The following is a 26,994-nucleotide window of genomic DNA, read 5'->3' on the forward strand; positions in this document are numbered from 1 at the left end:
CATGCTCTTATGTAAAGATTAAAGACAGGTGCATGCTCTCATGTAAAGTTTAAAGAGGTGCATGCTATTATGTAAAGTATAAAGACAGGTGTATACTCTCATCATCTCATGTAAAGTATAAAGACTGGTGCATGCTCTCATGTAAAGTATAAAGACAGGTGCATGCTCTCGTCTAAAGTTTAAAGACAGATGCATGCTCTTGTGTAAAGATTAAAGACAGGTGCATGCTCTCATGTAAAGGATCAAGACAGGTGCATGCTGTCATGTTAAATATAAATACAGGTGAATGCTCTCATGTAAAGTATAAAGATAGGTGCATGATCTCATGTAAAGTTTAAAGACAGGTGATACGCTCTCATGTAAAGGATCAAGACAGGTTCATGCTCTTATGTAAAGATTAAAGACAGGTGCATGTTCTCATGTAAAGGATCAAGACAGGTGCATGCTGTCATGTAAAGTATAAAGACAGGTGAATGCTCTCATGTAAGTATAAAGACAGGTGCATGATCTCATGTAAAGTTTAATGACAGGTGCACACTCTCATGTAAAGGATCAAGACAGGTTCATGCTCTTTTGTAAAGATTAAAGACAGGTGCATGTTCTCATGTAAAGGATCAAGACAGGTGCATGCTGTCATGTAAAGTATAAAGACAAGTGCACGCTCTCATGTAAGTATAAAGACAGGTGCATGATCTCATGTAAAGTTTAAAGAGAGGTGCACACTCTCATGTAAAGGATCAAGACAGGTTCATGCTCTTATGTAAAGTATAAAAACAGATGCATGCTCACGTGTAAAGTATAAAGACAGGCACATGCTCTAATGTAAAGTATAAAGAAAGGTGCATGCTCTCATGTAAAGTACAGATACAGGTGCACGCTCTCATGTAAAGTTTAAAGACAGGTGCATGCTCTCATGTAAACTATAAAGACCAGTGCATGCTCTTATGTAAAGTATAAAGACAGGTGCATGCTCTCATGTAAAGTTTAGACAGGTGCATGCTGTCATGTAAAGTATAAAGACCGGTGCATGCTCTCATGTAAAGTATAAAGACAGGTGCACGCTCTCATGTAAAGGACCAAGACAAGTGCATGCTCTTATGTAAAGTATAAAGAGAGGTACATACTCTCATGTAAAGTTTAAAGACAGGTGCATGCTCTCACGTAAAGTATAAAGACAGGTGCATGCTCTCATGTAAAGTTTAAAGAGGTGCATGCTATTATGTAAAGTTTAAAGACAGGTGTATGCTCTCATGTAAAGTATAAAGACACCGCTGTATGGTCTTGCCCACCGTGCTACAGCTAAGTTTCATGGTCTTGGCAATCTTCTTATAGGCTAGGCCATCTTTATGTAGAGCAACAATTCTTTTTTTCAGATCCTCAGAGAGTTCTTTGCCATGAGGTGCCATGTTGAACTTGCAGTGACCAGTATGAGAGAGTGTGAGAGCGATAACACCCAATTTAACACACCTGCTCCCCATTCACACATGAGACCTTGTAACACTAACGAGTCACATGACACCGGGGAGGGAAAATGGCTAATTGGGCCCAATTTCGACATTTCCACTTAGGGGTGTACTCACTTTTGTTGCCAATGGTTTAGACATTAATGGCTGTGTGTTGAGTTATTTTGAGGGGACAGCAAATTTACACTGTTATACAGGCTGTACACTCACTACTTTACATTGTAGCAAAGTGTCATTTCTTCAGTGTTGTCACATGAAGATATAATAAAATATTTACAAAAATGTGAGGGGTGTACTTACTTTTGTGGGATACTGTATATGTATTTTTTTTATGCAAAAAAAGCATAAAAATAATATATTGGACATAATGTAACGCTCAGACAATCCTATCAATATGCTGAGAGGTCATAATAGTGATTGGATAATAAGGTTTCCTCATCCTGTAAATCCTCCAAAAAAGTGGACCTGATGTGTCCTTTGAAAACTTTATATGATATGTTTCTTGTGTATAGATGAGAGATCCCAAGTTTGTTTTGAAACAATATTCATGGACAAATTTATCAGTACGTAGAAATTCAGTCTGGATTATGCATTTGTCTGATATCATTGTTTTTGTTTTGTTTTGATTTTTGAAGCCCAGGGCCTGTGCCATGTTCTAGTAGATGAGGGCCTTGAAAATATTTAGGTCCTTTACTCTTCAGGTGTCAAAAGGGTCAACAGGTACCAGAAGCTTAATTTTCCTACTTAAGCTAAGGAACCTGATGCAGTGTCAAGGAACTTCCCCATGGAAGGAGCTTCCACTATCCTACAAAGTCTCTGTCACTCAGAGGGCCAGCTATAGCTGGTTCCTCTGAGACTACAAGGAAGTCTCCCGCCAGAAATCCAAGTTCTCTAGAAATCCATATGTGAGCACACAAGTTCAGAGGTTCAAAATTATTTTTTTCTTGACTATTTAAAAAATATATATAAATGTTTATATAATCATTTTAGCCATATGACAGTAACCTATTGAATTACAATAAGCAAGTCTTATTTTGTCAAATTGTATTATTTTGAAAACATACTATTATAGTTTACTGAACAGAAAACATACTCATATTAAGACAGAATTATAGTCCAGAGAATGAGTTTGGGAGACAAATAACATCCAGATACCACTGCTTTGCACCTGGGAAAAGAAAAAAAGGATTAAGTCAAAAAGTATTTTAACAAAGTTTAATCAAGATATTGGCTCTGCTTTTGTTCACAACATTGGTCAAGAGAGCTTAACAACCTAGACATGGGGAGGGTAATATATTAAGCCACAGTGACATTTTGTAAAACAGGTGTCCTGTCAATCAGATTTGACAAATGGAATGGGGAAAAGCATAAAAATATGCTCAATATTTAAACTTTATTTTAATCTACTTCAGACTCAAAGAGAGAAAAGTTGGTTAAAAATGGCTTCAAACAATACAAGGAAATCTTTTTCTAATCAATCAGAAATGCAACATATGACTTTTGTGGGGTTTACAAATTCAAACTTTCCAAATCCCTCTAACGCTCCTCGATATCCCTTTTATTAGACACTCTTCAGCTTCAGTTTACTTGAGAGTCATTCCATACTGGTATTCCAATCGATAAAAAAAAAAATCTGCAGCTTTTTAATTTGAGCACGTTGAAACTGTTAAAAAGGAAAAACAAACAAAAAAAACAAAAAACATTTTAACTATTTTTTAAAGGGACATTATACACTAGGTGCAGGCTTCAGCGTCACCCATAATTTCACCCCGCACATCAGGGAATCACATAAACCCCACCGGCAGTTCATAAACTGCCGTAAATTGGATAAACTAGCGATGTCCAGAAATGTGCGGAAATACACATTTCTGGAGTCGCCAGTGACTTACGGCAGTTTAGAAACTGCCGGCGCCTAAGGAAAAAAAAAAGTTAAATCGACTGTAAAAGTCTAAACCGCCTCCAAAAAATAAACCCGACAACATCAAAACCCCTATATCTGCAATCCCCTCGCAACACAACTAATAATAAAATTATTAACCCCTAAACCGCCAACCCCCCACAATACAATATGTCTAATCAAAGTAATAACCCCTAATCCGCCATTCACCCACATCGCAATCTACCTAATAAAAGTATTAACCCCTAGTCCGCCGTTCACCCACATCACAAAGCAACTATTAACCCCTAAACCACCAACCCCCACATCGCAATAAACCAAATTATTCTATTAACCCCTAAACTGCCAACCCCCCACATTGCTATAAACAAAATTAATCTAATAACTCCTAAACCGCCAACCTCCCGCAACGCAAATAACTAATTTAATTACTAAGCCCCCTAACCTAACACCCCCTAAATTAACCCCAATTACATCAAATAGGTTTTTATTTTAATTATAAAAAAAATGTAACATTACTTAAAAAAGAACTTTAAGATTAAATTAAAATGACAAAAAATAAAAAGTCTAACATTACAGAAAATAATAAACCAAATTATCAAAAATAAAAAAAATTAAACCTAATCCCTATGAAAATAAAAAGCCCCCCCAAAATAAAAACACCCCCTTATCTAAACTAAACTACCAATAGGCTTATTTTGTAGGGCATTGCCATAAGTTAAACAGCTATTTTACATTTAAAAAAAGTCCCCCCTAACAGTAACCCCCCCACCCACCAAACCCCCAAAGTAAAAAAACTAGCAATAAAAAAACCTAAACTACCCATTGCCCCTAAAGGGGCATTTGTATGGGCATTGCCCTTAAAAGGGCATTTAGCTCTTTTACTGCCCTTAAAAGGGGCATTCAGCTCTTTTACTGCCCATTGAAAGCCCTAATCTAAAAAAATAAAAAAATAAATAAAAAAAAACCATAGTCTAATCCCCAAATAGGTTCTCACCGTTCCTGAAGTCCGGCGGAGAAGGTCCTCTTACAGGCAGCGGTGTAGTCTTCTTGGAGGCGGCGTCATCTTCTTCTAGTGCGGCGACCTCTTCTATCTTCATCCAGGACCAAGCCTGTGTGGAGCGGAGGTGACCGCGGAACAAGACCGGCGACTGCGGAGCCATTCAGCATGGAGATCCTCTTCGTACGATCACCACCGCACACTGAGGATTGAATGCAAGGTACCTGTTTAAAAATGGGGTACCTTGCATTCCTATTGTCTGACATTTTCAATTTAGCCAATAGGATGAGAGCTGCTGAAATCCTATTGGCTGATTTGAACAGCCAATAGGATTTATTGTGATGTGGGGGGTTGGCGGTTTAGGGGTTAATAGCTTAATTAGTTACTTTACGATGTGGGGGGTGGCGGATTAGGAGTTAATAGTTTAAATAGGTACATTTGCGTTGGTGGGGGATGGCGGTTTAGGGGTTAATCACTTTATTAGGTATTTTGCTAAGTGGGGGTTGTGGATTAGGGGTTAATATATTTTAATAGTTATTGCGGTGGAGGAGATGGCGGTTGACAGGTAGATATTGCGCATGCAGTAGTTAGAACTTTCATGGAATTACGATGCTCACATTTTCAGCACAAGGCTTGCTGTGCCTGCCTATGCGTGGCGAGGTGAAAATGCGACGCGGTTCTATGTTAGTTTATGGGAGTAAAATTAGAGGGCAACGGCTGAAATATATGCGCTGTATTTATATGCAGCGCCGTATATGTGATAGGAGTACCCGACTAAAAATCTGCGACGTCGGTTTTTGCGGGCGACACCGCATATGTAATCGCCCTAGATTTTTCTTTGCATAAATGATTTTAAGATGATTCATTTATATAGCCTATAAAGTTTTTTTTTGTTTAAAGTATGGTTTTGCTAATTTTTAAATAATATTGTGCTGATTTTCAGACTCCTAACCAAGCCCCAAAGTTTTAAAGTATACTGAGGTATACCTACTCTAGCTTTCTCCTGTTTGTGTAAAGAGTCTTTTCATATGCAGAGGAAGGGGGAGGGGGGAGTGTCTGCTGTTTTTGCTATAGAATCACTTTCAGTGGGTGTTTCAGCTAACCTTTTCAACAGAGCTAAACTGGGAGCTTCTAAGACATTTTTTAAAGGGCTTTATACTGGATTTTTAGTTCAGTATCTGTGCATATTCTTCTTTATACAGTATCTATTACATGCAGTTATATGAAAATTGGTGTATACTGTCCCTTTAAGGCAAAGTCCTATTTTTCCACCCCTAGTGTAAAAGTTAATTCTTAATTCCTGTGTTAATAAAAATAAGTTTTTTAATAAAAAGTTGAAAAAAAAAATTAAACTGCGCAAAAGTTGAGTTTTCACTTAAAATCAACTAAAAGTATTGATAATCTGTGGGTTCATATACTATTATAAAAGAGCACTGAAATATAGCTACAGCCCCGGAAAATAAGGAATATTTGTCTCTGTGATAAACAATTAAATTACACTAAAATATATATTTTCTTATTAATATTTTATTCTAATTTTACTCTTAATAGATACTTGAGAAAATTGTCATCGGATTTTTACTTGATATTAAGTGGCGCGGTATATTTATTTTTTGTGATCGTGAAAACTCCGCTAAGTTAAGCTTTTTGCGCTAGTTGGGTGGCGTTTGTTTTACAAGTTTAAAAAAACAAAACGTATTTTCGCTAGCAGTAACCTGAATCGCGCTTAAAATAAAAAAAACACGTTTTCGCATTCCCCCGTAGAAGTCAATAGAGAAAAAAAGTGGAAAAACCCCCTAACGCCCACTCTCTTGCGCAAACACAATAGCATTTTCGCTATTGCGCTAACCCGACATGTAATGTTCTTAACACAATGGAATACAGGTATACCTCACTTTACAGCGCTTCACTTTACAGCGTTTCGCTAATACAGTGCTTTGTGGAGCTGAAGTTCATCTCCAAGGATTTTGAAACAGTGCTGTAATCATCGTGAGATGGTGGCTGTTACCATTTTGTTATGCTTAGTTCACTCTGTTTACAGCATTACAGTGCAATCTGTGTCGCAGTATTGTAATCTGGCACATTTTACTACAGTAATTGTCACTATTTTACAGATACAGTATTTATTGAATACTTATTAAATACTATGCTGTACTAGTGATAAACTAAATGTAGTGCTATTGCACCCCTAGTATATGTTAGTTCAAACATGTTTTCAAGTTTTTAAACACACTGGCAAGTGAAAAGAAAGCTAAAACTGCCTTGTTTCACTTTAAGGCGGTTTTCACTATACAGCGGGGCTCCAGTACCTAACCCGCTGTATGAGCGGGGTATACCTGTATATTCTATTTATTCATAAATACATATTTCTACATATATCTGATGTTTTTAAATATATATAGTGATGTCACGAACATAAAATTTTCCGTTCGCAAACGGCGAACGCAAACTTTCGCTAATGTTCGCAAACGTGTGAACCGGGCGAACCGCCATAAACTTCAATAGGCAGGCGAATTTTAAAACCCACAGGGACTCTTTCTGGCCACAATAGTGATGGAAAAGTTGTTTCAAGGGGACTAACACCTGGACTGTGGCAGAGTCTGGTTTTAATCCATAAAGGGCATAAATCACCTAACATTCCTAAATTGTTTGGAATAACGTGCTTTAAAACATCAGGTATGATGTTGTATCGATCAGATAGTGTAATGGTTACTCCTGCTTCACAGTGACAGACCAAACTCCCCGTTGATGTTGAGCAAGACGCAGCAGCAGAAGAGGACTCAGCCGAGGAGGTTATGGAAGAGGATGGAGTAGGAGGAGTAGAGGAGGTGGCAGCAGGCCTGCCTGCAAGTCGTGGCGGTGTCACCAACTCCTCTGCAGAGCCACGCATTCCATGCTTGGCAGCCGTCAGCAGGTTTACCCAATGCGCAGTGTAGGTGATATACCTGCCCTGACCATGCTTTGCAGACCAGGTATCAGTGGTCAGATGGACCCTTGCCCCAACACTGTGTGCCAGACATGCCATTACTTCCTTTTGCACAATCGAGTACAGGTTGGGGATTGCCTTTTGTGCAAAGAAATTTCGGCCGGGTACCTTCCACTGTGGTGTCCCAATAGCTACAAATTTTTGGAACGCCTCAGACTCCACCAGCTTGTATGGTAAAAGCTGGTGGGCTAAGAGTCTGGTTTTAATCCATAAAGGGCATAAATCACCTAACATTCCTAAATTGTTTGGAATAACGTGCTTTAAAACATCAGGTATGATGTTGTATCAAACAGATAGTGTAATGGTTACTCCTGCTTCACAGTGACAGACCAAACTCCCCGTTGATGTTGAGCAAGACGCAGCAGCAGAAGAGGACTCAGCCGAGGAGGTTATGGAAGAGGATGGAGTAGGAGGAGTAGAGGAGGTGGCAGCAGGCCTGCCTGCAAGTCGTGGCGGTGTCACCATCTCCTCTGCAGAGCCACGCATTCCATGCTTGGCAGCCGTCAGCAGGTTTACCCAATGCGCAGTGTAGGTGATATACCTGCCCTGACCATGCTTTGCAGACCAGGTATCAGTGGTCAGATGGACCCTTGCCCCAACACTGTGTGCCAGACATGCCATTACTTCCTTTTGCACAATCGAGTACAGGTTGGGGATTGCCTTTTGTGCAAAGAAATTTCGGCAGGGTACCTTCCACTGTGGTGTCCCAATAGCTACAAATTTTTGGAACGCCTCAGACTCCACCAGCTTGTATGGTAAAAGCTGGTGGGCTAAGAGTCTGGTTTTAATCCATAAAGGGCATAAATCACCTAACATTCCTAAATTGTTTGGAATAACGTGCTTTAAAACATCAGGTATGATGTTGTATCGAACAGATAGTGTAATGGTTACTCCTGCTTCACAGTGACAGACCAAACTCCCCGTTGATGTTGAGCAAGACGCAGCAGCAGAAGAGGACTAAGCCGAGGAGGTTATGGAAGAGAATGGAGTAGGAGGAGTAGAGGAGGTGGCAGCAGGCCTGCCTGCAAGTCGTGGCGGTGTCACCAACTCCTCTGCAGAGCCACGCATTCCATGCTTGGCAGCCGTCAGCAGGTTTACCCAATGCGCAGTGTAGGTGATATACCTGCCCTGACCATGCTTTGCAGACCAGGTATCAGTGGTCAGATGGACCCTTGCCCCAACACTGTGTGCCAGACATGCCATTACTTCCTTTTGCACAATCGAGTACAGGTTGGGGATTGCCTTTTGTGCAAAGAAATTTCGGCCGGGTACCTTCCACTGTGGTGTCCCAATAGCTACAAATTTTTGGAACGCCTCAGACTCCACCAGCTTGTATGGTAAAAGCTGGTGGGCTAAGAGTTCAGACAATCCAGCTGTCAGATGCCGGGCAAGGGGGTGGCTTTGTGACATTGGCTTCTTACGCTCAAACATGTCCTTGACAGACATCTGACTGTCTGCAGATGAGCAGGAACTGCTCAAGGCGAGAGACGGAGTGGCGGATGGTTGAGAGGGGGCAAGGAGGACAGCAGTGGTTGACGTGGCTGAAGATGCTGGACCAGGAGGAGGATGGCGGCTTTGAGTTTGTGTGCTGCTTGTACTCATGTGTTGATCCCATAGGCGTTTGTGATGTGCGATCATGTGCCTTCGCAAAGCAGTTGTACCTAGGTGGGTGTTGGACTTCCCACGACTCAGTTTCTTTTGGCACAGGTTGCAAATGGCATCGCTGTTGTCAGAGGCAGACACACAAAAAAAATGCCACACTGCTGAGCTCTGCAATGACGGCATTCTGATGGTGGCAACAGCATGCGTTGATTGGCGTGCTGTCTGGCTGACCCCAGGTGCCGATGCATGCTGTCTGACTGTGCCACTAGCTCCTTGCGACGACCTCCCGCTGCTTCCAACTCGTCTCCTCCTCCTCCATCTGAACTTTCCCCCTGTTCTTTTTCTCTTCTAGCGGGCACCCACGTGACATCCACGGACGCATCGTCATCATCACCCGCTTCACTTGTATCTGACAACTCAGCAAAGGAAGCAACAACGGGTACAACATCATCGTCATCATCACACCGTACGTCCATGTGTGTAATGCTGCTTGACTGAGACATATCCCTGTTATCTACATCCTCTGGCAATAATGGTTGCGCATCACTCATTTCTTCCAACTGATGTGTAAATAACTCCTCTGACAGATCAAGTGAAGCGGCTGTGGTGCTAGTGTTGGTGGTGGCGTCAGGCGGGCGAGTGGTAACTTGAAAGGTGCCCGAAGCTAAGCTGGAGGAGGATGGTGCGTCAAGGTTCCGAGCGGAAGCTGTAGAAGATTGGGTGTCCTGTGTTAGCCAGTCAACTATGTCCTCAGCACTTTTCGAGTTCAGGGTACATGGCCTCTGAACACTGGGCATTATTCTAGGGCCAAAGGGAATCACAGCACCACGACCACGACGGCCCTTGCGGGGTGGCCTGCCTCTGACTGTCATTTTTTTTTCAATTAGTGGTACTATGCGTGCAAGCTACTGTGACAACAGATATGAGTGGCACTGTGCACTGGCAGAAGTCTAAAATATCGGAAGTCATTGGGCAAAACTACTTATAAATCAAAATATTATACCATGGGTTAAATTTGTAGATAAATAGAATTAAAAGTTCCACCAATAAGCAGCTAGCACCCACTAGTATATTGCTGCTCTTGAGCCTACCTAGGTATGCTTTTCAACAAAGAATACCACAAGAACAAAGTAGATTTGATAATAAAAGTATATGAAAATGTGTCTTAAATCTGCATACTCTGGGGATGATTAAATATGCCCCGAATGTGGCCAACTCGCCCTGTTTCTGCACGAGCCTTCAGGCTCGCCGGAAACAGGAGTTAAGAAGCAGCGTTCTTAAGACTGCTGCTCCATAACTGGTCCGTCTGCTCTGAGCGGCAGACAGCAATCAACCCGATCGAATACGATTGGGTTGATTGACACCCCCAAATCGACCACTCTGTCTGAATCATTAAAGTGTAATTTTGACTTTTGTATCTTTGTAACGTTAATTGTAAGATGTTTACAACAGACCTCTCAACTATCCCTATTGGAGAGGGACAGTCCCTGATACTGAGCTCTGTGACAGCCATGTGTCCCTCTTTACAGAATTTCCCTTAGCACCACCCACAGAACAGCCAGAAACACCCAAAAACTGCCCTGACACACCCAGAAACACCCATAATCCCGCCCACTAACCACTCATGATCCCTCCCCTCCTAACATGACTCCACCTACAAAGTGGTGACTGGCTCCTATCAACCTCCTGTGTCCCTCATTCTCAGCCATAAATGTTGGGAGTTATAACTTACAATAAAAACATACTGTAGTGATATTGCTGTGATATTATAAACCATATAACAAACTTAGGAATTTGCCATTGAACCTAGATTAATCTTTGTTTCTTAAAATTATCTGTCAGATATCAACGAATGCAGACGGCCAGCGACATCTCACATTTGTCACCACTTCTGCCACAACACTCACGGCAGCTTCTTCTGTTCTTGTCGAGCAGGATTTATTCTAGGAACAGATAAGGTTTCATGTGTTGGTAAGTGAAATGATACCAGAGCATTGTCTTTAAAATAAATTTCAAAACAAATTAAAGTGAAACAATTCTGTGGTGATGTTATAATTTCTGATTTTGCTTAATACAATTTAAATATTTAGCAGAACTGTGTGAATAAACATAGTATTACATTTAAAAAAGCTACATATTCTTAAATTTAAAGCGATATGAAACCCAAATGTTTTCTTCCATGATTCAGATAGAGAATACAATTTTAAACAACTTTCCAATTTACTTCTATTATCCTATTTTCTTTGTTTTCTTGTTATCCTTTGTTGAAAAGCATAAAGGTAAGCTCAGGAGTGTGCACGTGTCATTAGCAAGAGCATTAGATGGCAGCACTATTTCCTGTCATGTAGTGCTCCAGAAATGTGCACGCTACCTATCTAGATATCTCTTCAAAAAAGAATAACAAGGGAACAAAGCAAATTTGTTAATAGAAGTAAATTGGAAACCTTTTTAAAATTGTATTCTCTATCTGTATCATGAAATATTTTTTTTTGAGTTTCATGTCCCTTTAAGTTGCAAGTTCCTTGTAAAAATGACCTTAGCTGATGTCCTGGAATAAGTTTGCAGGGAATGGCCAGACTGGGACCACTAAGTCACAGGAGTAGACAGAGCTGAAGTCAGAGAACAGAGCTGGGTCAGACCAGAAAGTCAGGTGACAAGAAGCTTTAATGCTTATGGGTATAAACAGACATATACGTCAGGCAGTCAAACAGCATGAAAGTAAGAATCAGGCAGGAGTCAAAGGAACAGTTAGTACACTGAGACTCAAGGAATTCTGACACAGAGGCAACGGGTATGATCATGTATTGTGGGAATTTATAGTTCTGTGGTTGCAACAACATTGTCAATAGTAAAGTCTTGCGCCTTTTTGTGCGCATGCACAGAGCTTGACATTAGAGAACAATATTGTTGCTAGCACTGGTTCAATTCCTGACCATACTGAGTGCATGCACAGAGCTTGACATGAGAGTGCACTAGTGCTGCTAGCGCTGGTTCACTTCCTGACCATACTGAGCGCATGCACAGAGCTTGACATGAGAGTACACTAGTGCTGCTAGCGCTGGTTCACTTCCTGACCATACTGAGCACATGCACAGAGCTTGACATGCGAGTACACTAGTGCTACTAGCGCTGGTTCACTTCCTGACCATACTGAGCGCATGCACAGAGCTTGACATGAGAGTACACTAGTGCTACTAGCGCTGGTTCACTTCTTGACCATACTGAGCGCATGCACAGAGCTTGACATGAGAGTACACTAGTGCTGCTAGCGCTGGTTCACTTCTTGACCATACTGAGTGCATGCACAGAGCTTGACATGAGAGTACACTAGTGCTGCTAGCGCTGGTTCACTTCCTGACCATACTGAGCGCATGCACAGAGCTTGACATGAGAGTACACTAGTGCTGCTAGCGCTGGTTCACTTCCTGACCATACTGAGCGCATGCACAGAGCTTGACATGAGAGTACACTATTGCTACTAGCGCTGGTTCACTTCCTGACCATACTGAGTGCATGCACAGAGCTTGACATGAGAGTAGACTATTGCTACTAGCGCTGGTTCACTTCCTGACCATACTGAGCGCATGCACAGAACTTGACATGAGAGTACACTAGTGCTGCTAGTGCTGGTTCACTTCCTGACCATACTGAGTGCATGCACAGAGCTTGACATGAGAGTACACTAGTGCTGCTAGCGCTGGTTCACTTCCTGACCATACTGAGCGCATGCACAGAGCTTGACATGAGAGTACACTATTGCTACTAGCGCTGGTTCACTTCCTGACCATACTGAGTGCATGCACAGAGCTTGACATGAGAGTAGACTATTGCTACTAGCGCTGGTTCACTTCCTGACCATACTGAGCGCATGCACAGAACTTGACATGAGAGTGCACTAGTGCTGCTAGTGCTGGTTCACTTCCTGACCATACTGAGTGCATGCACAGAGCTTTACATTAAAGAACAATTTTGCTGCTAGCGCTGGTTCACTTCCTGACCATGCTGAGTGCATGCACAGAGCTTGACATGAGGGTACACTAGTGCTGCTAGCGCTGGTTCACTTCCTGACCATACTGAGCGCATGCACAGAGCTTGACATGAGAGTACACTAGTGCTGCTAGCGCTGGTTCACTTCCTGACCATACTGAGCGCATGCACAGAGCTTGACATGAGAGTACACTATTGCTACTAGCCCTGGCTCACTTCCTGACCATACTGAGCGCATGCACAGAGCTTGACATGAGAGTACACTAGTGCTGCTAGCGCTGGTCCACTTCCTGACCATACTGAGCGCATGCACAGAGCTTGACATGAGAGTACACTAGTGCTACTAGCGCTGGTTCACTTCCTGACCATACTGAGCGCATGCACAGAGGTTGACATGAGAGTACACTAGTGCTACTAGGGCTGGTTCACTTCCTGACCATACTGAGCGCATGCACAGAGCTTGACATGAGAGTACACTATTGCTACTAGCGCTGGTTCACTTCCTGACCATACTGAGCGCATGCACAGAGCTTGACATGAGAGTACACTAGTGCTACTAGCCCTGGCTCACTTCCTGACCATACTGAGCGCATGCACAGAGCTTGACATGAGAGTACACTAGTGCTACTAGCGCTGGTCCACTTCCTGACCATACTGAGTGCATGCACAGAGCTTGACATGAGGGTACACTAGTGCTGCTAGCGCTGGTTCACTTCCTGACCATACTGAGCGCATGCACAGAGCTTGACATGAGAGTACACTAGTGCTGCTAGCGCTGGTTCACTTCCTGACCATACTGAGCGCATGCACAGAGCTTGACATGAGAGTACACTAGTGCTACTAGCGCTGGTTCACTTCCTGACCATACTGAGCGCATGCACAGAGCTTGACATGAGAGTACACTAGTGCTGCTAGCGCTGGTTCACTTCCTGACCATACTGAGCGCATGCAAAGAGCTTGACATGAGAGTACACTAGTGCTGCTAGCGCTGGTTCACTTCCTGACCATACTGAGCGCATGCACAGAGCTTGACATGAGAGTAGACTATTGCTACTAGCACTGGTTCACTTCCTGACTATACTGAGCGCATGCACAGAGCTTGACATGAGAGTACACTAGTGCTGCTAGCGCTGGTTCAGTTCCTGACCATACTGAGCGCATGCACAGAGCTTGACATGAGAGTAGACTAATGCTGCTATCGCTGGTTCACTTCCTGACCGACCATACTGAGCGCATGCACAGAGCTTGACATGAGAGTAGAAAAATGCTGCTAGCGCTCCTTCACTTCCTGACCAACCATACTGAGCGCATTTGAAGATTGTAGCTTTGGTAACATTCTACCCACTCAGCTTGGCTTCATCTTCAGAAAATGTAGTTAATGAGTTTCTCTTTTGAAGGAAGCAGTGCTTAAAACTTAGTTGATTTCTGTATTTACTTGTCTTGAATACTTCTCGATCCCTTAAATTGTATAACCAAGAAGCAGCTAGATTTCCCTGACATGATCTTCCTGTAGAAAAAAATAGCCTGTTTTTATTTTGTTTTACCTACTTCCCAATGTAGAGAATTTATGTTAACATTTTTTTTAAGAAAAAAGCAAATTTGTAACTTTAATGTTGTTTTATCAAAATATTTATAATATTTAGTAACACTGTGTTCCTTTAATACTATGATGTGCTTCTATACATAGATTTTCACTAATTAGCTGAAATTACTCTAACATTTTGCATAAAAGTTCTGCTTTGTCTCTGAGCCTTTGTAAATGCAAATCAATTTCAGTTCCCTTGTTGTAAATTATGTATTATTTTGAATGTTTCCTATTATTATTATCAAATGTCTGTCCGACATGATCCGATCAGCGGATCAGGTCCGACAGACTGTAAGGATTCCAGTCCTGCTTTTACTTTTTGCCTCAACTCACCTTCCTCACCTGTACTTAAGGCATCACCCCGCCCCAAACAAGTGCTTAGTTGTTGAGTATTGTTTGCTGAAACCAGTGCTCTCTTTCTTATAAGCTATATACTTATCAAAAGAAGATTTACTTCTACTACTTTAACATTTGGATTTACAAATACCAGCTGCAGTTTGGTCACAAAGGGACTAATAACAACTAGTCTCATTCATCCTGAAGATTGCTATTCCAAGAAGTATTAAGTTATTCAACTCCACATCTCTACAGGAATTGCTATCTAATTTCCAACAGGAGGATTCTACCAACTACTACTACGGTATTTGTATCAAAACTAATTTACCTTGGATGCCTTAAGTAACGGCTAATTACAAATTTCATGTTTCCTTTTGAACTTATGTAAATTGACTTTGTCTCTCAGAAATTACTTTGATTGCAACGTATGTTTTATTTAATTCTATGAACTTCCTTTGATACATTCTCATACCGGACAGTAACGGACTTTATGTGACGTCACACAGCTTCATACATCTCAGTGTGCCATACAGTTCCTTACAACTCAGCGTGTCTCACAGCACCAATTGCAATCACTAGTCTGTGTTCAGATAACCACGCTGCAAGCATTACTCTGTGTGCTGTGTCTCGCAGCAGGTCACGCCCCTGTCAGCAGCTGCAGTCTGTGTGTCTCACATCTCTCATGCCTCAGTGCTTACTACAATGAACACTATCTCTCACATTTGGGTTTGAGCACAATTATTGTCAAAAGTTGTTATTAATAATAATACTTATTTTCAGCCTCTAAATATTTATATGGTATAACGATATTATATAACCATATAAAGACTTACTGCCATTACTTATAAAAATCACTCTGAATAAAACAGTCTATGCTGATATAATAGCCTGTACTTCAGTTGTGAAACAAAAATAATTTATTTAGACTCTGCAGTTGTGATTCAAATAACCAAGGAACCTGATATAACAACTAAGCCATAAAATATGGATCCAGCAGAGCTTCCTCAAATTGTTTATAATTTAACACAAAGAGTTGACCAACTTAGTCAAGCCTTTAGAGAGTTACAATTAGAAAATGAAACTTTAAGAAATGTAATAAAAGACACTGTCTCTATTAAACAGAGCCTTCCTGACAATCTGTCAGAACCATTTATTGCACCTCCAGATTTTTTCAATGGAGATAGGAATTTATACCGTCAATTCAAAAATGCTTGTCTGCTTAATTTCACCCTTAAACCTAAAACATACCCAAATGATAGGGTTAAAGTCCTTACAATGATAAGCTATTTAAGAGGTGAACCTCGCATTTGGGCAGACACTCTCTTTGAGACAAATAATGCTGTTCTTTCATCTTTTTCATCTTTTCTGGATATCATGGATGAATTATACTATGATTCTAACCTACAGTATACTGCTGAGAAAAAGATGAGGAACTTAAAACAAGGTACCAAACCTGTTGAATGTTACATAACAGAATTCAAGCAATATTCTATTGACTCTCAGTGGAACGCCATTGCTTTAAAAAACCAGTTCAGGCTTGGACTCTCTGACGCAGTAAAAGATGAATTAGCCCGAACTGAGTTACCTGAAACATTGGAAGGCCTTATGAAGCTCAGCAGGCAAATTGATAGGAGATTACGTGAAAGAAGATTTGAACGTCAATACCCTGAAATTGTTTATAAGAAGGATAAGGTTCTAAACCATCCCACTTCTAACAGTCCTCATACTGGTTCAACTGGTGCTGAAGCTATGGATATAAGTTTTTTTAGAGGACCTCTAACTCCTGAAGAACGTATCAGAAGGAAGACTAGAGGCCTCTGCATGTATTGCGCATCCTCATCTCATACTCTAAAGGATTGCCCATCTTTGCCACAGAACAAGAAGAGTAAGTACCATACCAATCTTTCTCTCCAGTCAAAGCATAACAACCCTCTTCATTGTTCTTTACTTCTTTCTCTACAGTGGGCAAATAAGCAACTGACCATTCCAGCCATCTTGGATACAGGAGCACAAGGAAACTACATTGACAGTTCTCTGGTTTCTAAAAATAAAATACCATTGATAAAAAAGTTGTCTCCTATTTTCCTTCGTGTGGTTGATGGCTCTGAGATATCATCAGGGCCAATTACACATCACACCATCCCGCTCTCTGTCACTACATTAAAAACACATCATGAACATCTCACTTTTGATGTAATAACTTTTCCATTATTCCCAATAGTACTTGGGCTAGCTTGGTTACAGCTACACGAACCTGATATTAATTGGAAATCCTTAAAAGTTCAATTAAATTCTGATTTCTGTCAACAGACTTGCCATAGAACCTTTTTTCACAGTTTATCCTCCACATCAGAAACTCTGATACCAGAAATGTACAAGCAGTTCTCTGAAGTCTTCAGTAAGAAGGAAGCAGATACCCTTCCCCCACACAGAATCTACGACTGCCCTATTGAACTGAAACCTGGAACCACGCCACCTATTGGACATTTATACCCACTTTGTCAACCGGAACTGGATCATCTAAAAACTTACCTAGATGAAAATCTAAAGAAAGGGTTTATCCGTCCTTCGGTTTCTCCTGCTGGTGCAGGAATGTTCTTTGTGCGGAACAAAGACCAATCTCTTCGGCCTATCATTGACTTCAGACAATTGAACAAAATAACCATAAAAAAACGATACCCTCTCCCCCTCATTCCTGAACTCATAGAAAGACTCAGGCATGCTCAGATTTTTACTAAATTAGATTTGAGAGGGGCGTACAATTTAGTGCGTATCCGTGAGGGGGATGAGTGGCTTACCGCTTTTAGAACTAGGTACGGGTTGTTTGAATATCTAGTTATGCCTTTCGGCTTAACTAACGCACCCGCAACTTTCCAGTTCTTTATTAATGACATTTTCCATGATCTCCTTGACACATGTGTTGTTGTCTACCTAGATGACATTTTAATCTATTCCACAAATCTAGAAGAACATATCAAACATGTTAGTTGGGTTTTAGCAAGACTCCAAGTCCATCGGCTATACGCCAAATTGGAAAAATGTATTTTCCACACCAACAAAATAGAGTTCCTGGGTTACTCCATCAGCCCAAATGGGATTCAAATGCAAGATAACAAAGTGGAAGCAGTAAAATCATGGCCCACACCTTCAACACGGAAAGAACTACAAAAGTTTCTTGGTTTCAGTAACTATTACAGAAAGTTCATTCGCAATTTTTCTAAAATTGCAAAACCTCTGACTAAATTAACTAGTGCTAATTGCTCTTTCCAGTGGACTAAAGAACAGGATGATGCGTTCAACTTCCTAAAGAATTCCTTTTCATCTGCCCCCATTCTGAAATATCCTGATCCAAACCTTCAATATACCCTAGAGGTGGATTCTTCAGATTATGCTCTTGGCGCTGTCCTCTCCCAAAGACAGTCTCCTACAGAACCACTACACCCAGTTGGGTTCTATTCAAAAATTATGACTCCAGCAGAGATCAATTATTCCATTGGGGACAAGGAACTTCTAGCCATTAAAAGAGCCTTCGAATTCTGGAGACATCTCCTTGAAGGTACCTCCCTACCTATAGTGATTTATACGGATCACCGGAATTTGGAATATCTACAAAATAATAAAACTTTATCTGGACGTCAAGTGAGATGGAGTCTCTACTTTAGTCGTTTCAATTTCCAAATCATGTACAGGCCGGGTTCAAAAAATGGGAAGGCAGATGCACTCTCTCGACGAGATCCAAGACCTATACAGGAAGACTCTCCTACTAGCATTCTTCCCCCTACTCGATTCCTTGCTATCCTATCTCAACAGGATAAGGAATACCAATCTGATCTTTCTTCAGAAGACCAAACCCTACTAGATAGCCTAACCCTCCAGGATGGTTTTTACTTCCATGGTTCTAAACTTTATATTCCAGAACGTTTCAGACAGAAAATAATCAAAGATCATCATGACCCTCCACTAATTGGTCATCCAGGAATCAAACGTACACATGAGCTCATCTCCAGAAGTTACTGGTGGCCATCGATGAAAACCAGTATAAAGGAATATATACAACATTGTACAACCTGTACAGTATCAAAACCAGAAAGGAGACCTCCCTATGGCTATTTAATTCCTTTGGAAGTACCGGAATCTCCTTGGTCTCATTTGGGAATGGATTTTATAGTTGATCTACCACCTAGTTCTGGACAAACCACCATTTTAGTTGTTACCGATCATTTTACTAAAATGGCACATTTTATTCCTTTTCATAAGTTACCCACTTCCATTGAAACAGCATATTTATTTCTAAACCACATTGTACGATACCACGGGTTACCATCCATTTTAACTACTGATAGAGGAACCCAATTCACCTCACGCTTCTGGAAAGCACTCACTAAAGCACTCCAAATCGATCAAAGGTTAAGCACAGCCTTCCACCCTCAGACTAATGGCCAAACTGAGAGACTCAATCAGTGGCTTGAGCAATATCTACGTTGCTATTGCTCATATCATCAAAATAAATGGACTTCCTTTCTCTCCATGGCTGAATTTGCCTATAACAATACCATTAACAGCACTACAAATTACTCTCCCTTTTTCACCAATTATGGTTTTAATCCAAGATTCACTATCCAAACGACTTCTACACATGACTCACCATCTGTTGATGTGCTAACACAAAACATAGCTGAAAATTTCCTACATTTACGAGATAACATCAAACAAGCTCAGGCTTCTCAGAAGAAATTTTATGATTTACGTCGTAGAGCTTCTCCGAAATATTCTATAGGGGACTATGTTTGGTTATCTTCCAAAAACATTAAAATGCACTTACCAAGTAAAAAATTGGCTGGGTTGTTCCTTGGCCCATTCAAAATTCTACACATCATCAATGAAAATGCCGTCAGGCTTGATCTACCTGATTCTTTACCCATCCACCCAACTTTCCATGTATCATTATTGAAACCCTACTTGGGAGATAAACCTGATGTACCTCTTCTACCCCCTTCTCCTATTCAATTGGGCACTGATGTCTATGAAGTTTATGATCTTTTGGACTCAAGATTTTATAATGGGGAATTACAGTATCTGGTCCGATGGAAAGGGTTCGCCCCAGAGGATGATACTTGGGAACCTCATGCACACATTAATGCTCCAAAGCTTATTGCTCGTTTTCATAGACGATATCCAAACAGACCTAAATTCCAACCCGTGGTCGGCTTGCTTGAGGGGGGGGATCTGTAAGGATTCCAGTCCTGCTTTTACTTTTTGCCTCAACTCACCTTCCTCACCTGTACTTAAGGCATCACCCCGCCCCAAACAAGTGCTTAGTTGTTGAGTATTGTTTGCTGAAACCAGTGCTCTCTTTCTTATAAGCTATATACTTATCAAAAGAAGATTTACTTCTACTACTTTAACATTTGGATTTACAAATACCAGCTGCAGTTTGGTCACAAAGGGACTAATAACAACTAGTCTCATTCATCCTGAAGATTGCTATTCCAAGAAGTATTAAGTTATTCAACTCCACATCTCTACAGGAATTGCTATCTAATTTCCAACAGGAGGATTCTACCAACTACTACTACGGTATTTGTATCAAAACTAATTTACCTTGGATGCCTTAAGTAACGGCTAATTACAAATTTCATGTTTCCTTTTGAACTTATGTAAATTGACTTTGTCTCTCAGAAATTACTTTGATTGCAACGTATGTTTTATTTAATTCTATGAACTTCCTTTGATACATTCTCATACCGGACAGTAACGGACTTTATGTGACGTCACACAGCTTCATACATCTCAGTGTGCCATACAGTTCCTTACAACTCAGCGTGTCTCACAGCACCAATTGCAATCACTAGTCGGTGTTCAGATAACCACGCTGCAAGCATTACTCTGTGTGCTGTGTCTCGCAGCAGGTCACGCCCCTGTCAGCAGCTGCAGTCTGTGTGTCTCACATCTCTCATGCCTCAGTGCTTACTACAATGAACACTATCTCTCACATTTGGGTTTGAGCACAATTATTGTCAAAAGTTGTTATTAATAATAATACTTATTTTCAGCCTCTAAATATTTATATGGTATAACGATATTATATAACCATATAAAGACTTACTGCCATTACTTATAAAAATCACTCTGAATAAAACAGTCTATGCTGATATAATAGCCTGTACTTCAGTTGTGAAACAAAAATAATTTATTTAGACTCTGCAGTTGTGATTCAAATAACCAAGAAACCTGATACAGACATCGCTGAATGCGGACAGCATACGCTCTCTGCATTCAGCATTGCACCAGCAGTTCTTGTGAACTGCTGGTGCAATGCCGCCCCCTGCAGATTCGTGGCTGCAAGGGGTGTCAATCAACCTAATCGTATTGAATCGGGTTGATTTCTGGAGATCTTTGTCCGCCTCCTCAGAGCAGGCGGACAAGTTATGGAGCAGTGGTCTTTAGACCGCTGCTTCATAACTTGTGTTTCTGGCGAGCCTGAAGTCTCGCCAGAAACACGGGGCTTCAAGCTCCATACGGAGCTTAATAAATATGCCCCTATGAGTTAACTATAGCCCTGCAGGGATTTCAAAATGACTTCCTAAATAATATTAGCGTATTTGTACATCTGCATGAGTTTGTCTCTGTTATGTTGTTTTGTTTGTTTTGGTTTTGTTTTAACCAATCCCATACTAGTTGTTGGTATCCTTTACAAAGTCTAAAAAATTAAATCCTGCAGCCAGTACAAATCAGATAGCTGTTATCAGAACATAGTATATTACAATTGCTGGTAAATGTAACCACCAATCAGCACGCACAACCCAGGGTGCTGAGCCAAAAATGGGCCAGCTCAAAAGCTTACATTCCTGCTTTTTTCAAATAAAGACACCAAGACAATGAAGAGAAAATTATAATAGGATAATAGAATTGCTGCTCTATCTGACTCATGAATGAAAAAATTGTGTTTCATATCCCTTTAATTTTCATTTTTAATACAATTCCAACATTTAAAATAGTTTAAAATAGTTTAGATATGTCATCTAGTGAAGTAAAGCAGTTCTCAGATAGGCTGTCAGGTGTTGAACATAGAGTTTCAGATACAGAGGACAGAAAATTCTAATGATATTACAATAAAGAATTTAAAAATTTAACAGAAAACATGAAAATGATTTATTTAGAGAATCAATCTAGAAGGAAAAAACGCAGACTGATAGATCTTCCAGAAGTAGTTATACGTTAATGCAATTTGTGTCTGAACATTTATAAAGAATATTACACATCCAAGATTAAAAGATTCCCATTTAGATTAAATGAGTTTAAAGAACAGAGACTAAATATAGATATTATCTAAACATACAAAAGAAATGCGCTGAGAGAGACTGGTTTAGTTTTGTAGTGTTTTTCTGCGTCCTCTGTGGTGGTGTGGATTTTTGGTATAAAAGATATAATACAGCAGCGTGTTAACAACCAGACCATGATCATGAAATTTATTGGTTTTCTAGATAAATATAGAACCCTGGAAGACTTTTGAAAAATAAGAGATTTAGGGGGTAGATTTACCAAGCAGCGGATGCTGCAATCTACCCCCGAAGTTTCCGGCTCGCTGGAAATGTAAGTTAAGAAGCGGCAGTCATAAGACTGCTGCTCCTTAACTCGTCCGCCATCTCTGAGGTGACGGATTGCAATCATCCTGAACTGATCCGATCGGTATGATTGACACCACCTGCTAGCGGCCGATTGGCCTGGAATGTGCAGGTGGCAGCATTGCACAAGCATTTCACAAGAAATGTTTGTGCAATGATAAATGCAGACAATTTATGCTGTCAGCATTTAGCAATGTCGGGCGGACATGATTCACTGTAACTGTGATTGGCTATAGGCAGTATTTAAGGGCATTGTAAGTTACTAGTACTCGCCTATGATTAAGCGCTGAGTTCAGTGTGAAACGCGTCAGGAGAATCACCCTTGTTTTTTCTGCATGTTTTGTATTTTTCTTAAATTTCAATATAACGTTTTTTTAGCCCTTCACCCCATGTGAAGATATTTCTTTCCTTTTATTTATTTTAACATTTTAATGAAAGCATAATGATTAAGATAGTTTATTTTTGCTATTAAAGTAAAGCTAATCTCAAACATTTTAAATATTTAAATACTGATATTGCCTTAAATCAAGAAACTTATCTGTATGACTTTGAATAAAAAAAAAATACTTGGCTAAAGAAATTATATTTACACATTGTTCCGCAATCAAAAGGGGGTAGCAATTTTATTGAAAAAAAATCACTCCAATATAGTATTTTAGCTAAAGAGCTTGATAATGATGAACATTATATTATTCTAAAAGCAGGGACTGGGGACAATCAAATAACAGATGGACAGGGTTATATACTTGATGTCCCGCCCGTCCAGGATGGCGGCGAGTAAGCAGTGAACTCTTTACGTTTGCTGCCCACATTTAACATTGCACAAATGTTTTCTTGTGCAGTGCCACATCTGCTAGCTCACAAGCAGGGACTGTTAATCACCCCCGAAAGAGTATGTTCCCAGGGGTTTGAACAGCGCCACCTCAGAGTTAAGGTCTTATGACCGCCACTTCTTAACATGTAGCAAGCAGACTCCACCCCGCAAGATCTCCAAAGGAGCTTCCACTGCTTGATAAATGGAGCCCAAACTCTTTGTTACAGTATTTGTAACTTATAATCACCAAATAAATGGGACTGGAATTTTTGGAGTTATATTCAAAATCATTGATGTTATATAAGGATGCCTGTTTGATTGTAGTAGGTGATTTTAATATGGTAATTATATATATTGATAGACTCAATTTCAAGTTGAAATTTAAAAATAATGTAATAATTAAGAAGAAATAATTCAGACTATTTAGATCTTTATTTTAGTTGAAATAAATTTTTATTGTGGGCTACAATCATTGAAAGACAGTACAACCAATGGTTAATCAGATATGACATCTATAATACTCAAAATTACAATTTGTAGAAGCTTACATTCCTTTAGATGCCCCCTGTCCTGTACCACACCGGTACTTGTGGGATAGAAGTGACTGACATTATCTAGCATATCTCTGTATATACGCTTTGCCCATTTTATACATTCTTATAAAGTAATAATAATATATTCCCCATAACATAAAAGAGAGCAAACAAAAAGAAACAAGGGGTACAAGAGAGAAAGAAAAACCTAAAACAGAAAACAGAAAAAAAAAAAAAAAAAAACAACAACAACAACTACAAACTAACTTCATAACTGTGGTACTAGTGGTGAGCATCTTTTTGCTCTGATCATTTTTTGTCTAGGCTCTGATAGTTCCTGTAAAGAGATAACATCTAAGAGTTGAGTCTAGTATACCGAAGAAGGTGTGGTCCCAAACTCCCGCCTTATTTTTAATTAAGAGTACCCTTGTTTGCCTTATATATAATATGGCTTATTGTAGCATGATACATATAGTCTTATTCTTTCTCATTCATTATCCAGTAAAACCATATTTTGGTGAACTGTTCCCTATCACCTTGTATAGAGGCCGATATTTCCGACATAGTATATAAATGCTCTATCTTGCCCATTATCTCCTGCCACTCGGGGGCCCCTATTTTCCAGTGCCTGGCTATACAGATTCTGGTTGCTGTACATAGAATCTTAATAAATGTATTTATGACCTTATTATATTGTGTAAATCTATAGTTCAGGAGTGCATGTGCTGGAGTCAAAGTGATATGCTCTTGGAGTAACCTATTTATAAGTTCCTGGAGTTTTTCCCAAATAATTCTAATTTGGGGGCATGTCCACCACATGTGGAGGTATGTACCCCTTTAGATCTTTATTTTATATACTAAGAGTTAAAGATTTTTGGAGTGTTATAAATACAGAGAAGCTGGAATATACTTGTTTCTCAAAAGCTCATAATTCATTTTTAGAATAGATTTGTTCTGGGTTTCAGACTCAATAATTAATTAATTGCATTGCCTGACCATGCAGCGATTTAAATTAAGATGCATTTAAAAACTAGGGTTCTATCTTAAAATATATTTTCTATCAGCCAGATTACAAGTTTTGCGTTAGGTGCTATGCGGTGCTAATGAGAAGTTTTTTCTCACTGCTCACTTACCTGCAGCGCTGGTATTACGGGTTTTTACAAACCTGGCGTTAAAAGGCAAGAAGTGAGCGTAGAGCAAAATTTTGCTCCATACCGCACTGTTCCAATCAGCCAATAGAATGAAAGCTCAATCCTATTGGCTGATTGGATCAGCCAATAGGATTGAACATCAGCCAATAGGATTTTTTTTACCTTAATTCCGATAGAATTCTATCAGCCAATCGGAATCTAAGGGACACCATCTTGGATGACGTCATTTAAAGGAACCGTCATTCAGTAAGAAGACTCTGGATGAAGAGGATGCTCCGCGTTGGATGTCTTGAAGATGGACACGCTCCGCGTCGGATGGATGAAGACTTCTGCTCGTCTGGAGGACCACTTCGCCTGGCTTGGATGAAGACTTCTCCCGGCTTCGTTGAGGACTTCGGCCCAGTTGGATGAAGACTTCTGCCGCTTCCTTGAGGATGGATGTCCGGTCTTCAGAACTGTAAGTCGATCTTCAGGAGGTTAGTGTTAGGTTTTTTTAAGGGTGTATTGGGTGGGTTTATTTTTTAAGTTAGGGATTTGGGCTGCAATAGAGCTAAATGCCCTTTTAAGGGCAATGCCCAACCAAATGCCCTTTTCAGGGCAATGGGGAGCTTAGGTTTTTTTAGTTAGTATTTTATTTTGGGGGTGGGTTGTGTGGGTGGTGGGTTTTACTGTTGGGGGGGTTGTATGTATTTTTTTTACAGGTAAAAGAGCTGATTACTTTGGGGCAATGCCCCGCAAAAGGCCCTTTTAAGGGCTATTGATAGTTTAGTTTAGGCTAGGGTTTTTTTATTTTGGGGGGATTTTTTTTTATTTTGATAGGGCTATTAGATTAGGTGTAATTAGTTTAAAGATCTGTAATTTGTTTTTTATTTTCTGTAATTTAGTGTTTGTTTTTTTGTAATTTAGCTAATTTAATTTAATTTATTTAATTGTTTTTAATTTAGTTAATTTATTTAATTGTAGTGTAGTGTTAGGTGTTATTGTAACTTAGGTTAGGTTTTATTTTACAGGTACATTTGTATTTGTATTTATTTTAGCTAGGTAGTTATTTATAGTTAATGACTATTTAGTAACTATTCTACCTAGTTAAAATAAATACAAACTTGGATGTAAAATAAAAATAAACCCTAAAATAGCTACAATGTAACTATTAGTTATAAGTATTTAGTTTTCAATAGGAATTATTTAGGTCATAATATTAATATTTATTTAGATTTATTGTAATTATATTTAAGTTAGGGGGTGTTAGGGTTAGGGTTAGACTTAGGTTTAGGGGTTAATACATTTAGTATAATGGCGGCGACGTTGGGGGCGGCAGATTAGGGGTTAATAAGTGTAGGTAGGTTGTGGAAACATTGGGGGCGGCAGATTAGGGGTTAATAAATATAATGTAGGTGTCTGCGATATTGGGGGCAGCAGATTGGGGTTAATAAGTATAATGTAGGTGGCGGCGGTGTCCGGAGCGGCAGATTAGGGGTTAATAAGAATAATGTAGGTGGCGGCGATATTAGGGGCGGCAGATTAGGGGTTAATAATATTTAACTAGTATTTGCGAGGCGGGAGTGCGGTGGTTTAGGGGTTAATATGTTTATTCTAGTGGCGGTGATGCCCGGAGCGGCAGATTATGGGTTGAAAATGTTATTATAGTGTTTGCAATGTGGGAGGGGTTAATAGGTAGTTTATGGGTTAATAGGTAGTTTATGGGTGTTAGTGTACTTTTTAGCACTTTAGTTATGAGTTTTATGCTACGGCGTTGTAGTGTAAAACTCATAACTACTGACTTTAAAATGCGTTACGGATCTTGGAGATAGAGGGTGTACCACTCACTTTTTGGCCTCCCATGACAGACTCGTAATACCGGCGCTATGGAAGTCCCATAGAAAAAAGGGTTTACGAAGTTTACGTAAGTCGTTTTAGGTATAAATTAAATAAATATGCAAAATATGCTGATTATTTATTCAAAAATAGAGAAACATTTTTAAAACAAAAAATTTTTTTGGAAGAAAATTAAATGA

The 26,994-nt window shown here is 39.9% G+C and overlaps 1 protein-coding gene across 1 annotated transcript in view; it reads left to right on the top strand.

The window, feature by feature from the left end:
• The window catches only part of VWCE (von Willebrand factor C and EGF domains), a 282,410-nt gene that overhangs the window by 99,683 nt on the left and 155,733 nt on the right, over positions 1-26,994 (top strand). Inside the window, exon 10 of the mRNA XM_053720451.1 lies at positions 10,791-10,919. Coding sequence (XP_053576426.1) covers positions 10,791-10,919 — 129 coding nt within the window. The remainder of the gene's footprint in view (positions 1-10,790; positions 10,920-26,994) is intronic.

The sequence above is a fragment of the Bombina bombina genome, chromosome 7 (genome assembly GCF_027579735.1).
Source record: "Bombina bombina isolate aBomBom1 chromosome 7, aBomBom1.pri, whole genome shotgun sequence".
NCBI lineage: Eukaryota > Metazoa > Chordata > Amphibia > Anura > Bombinatoridae > Bombina > Bombina bombina.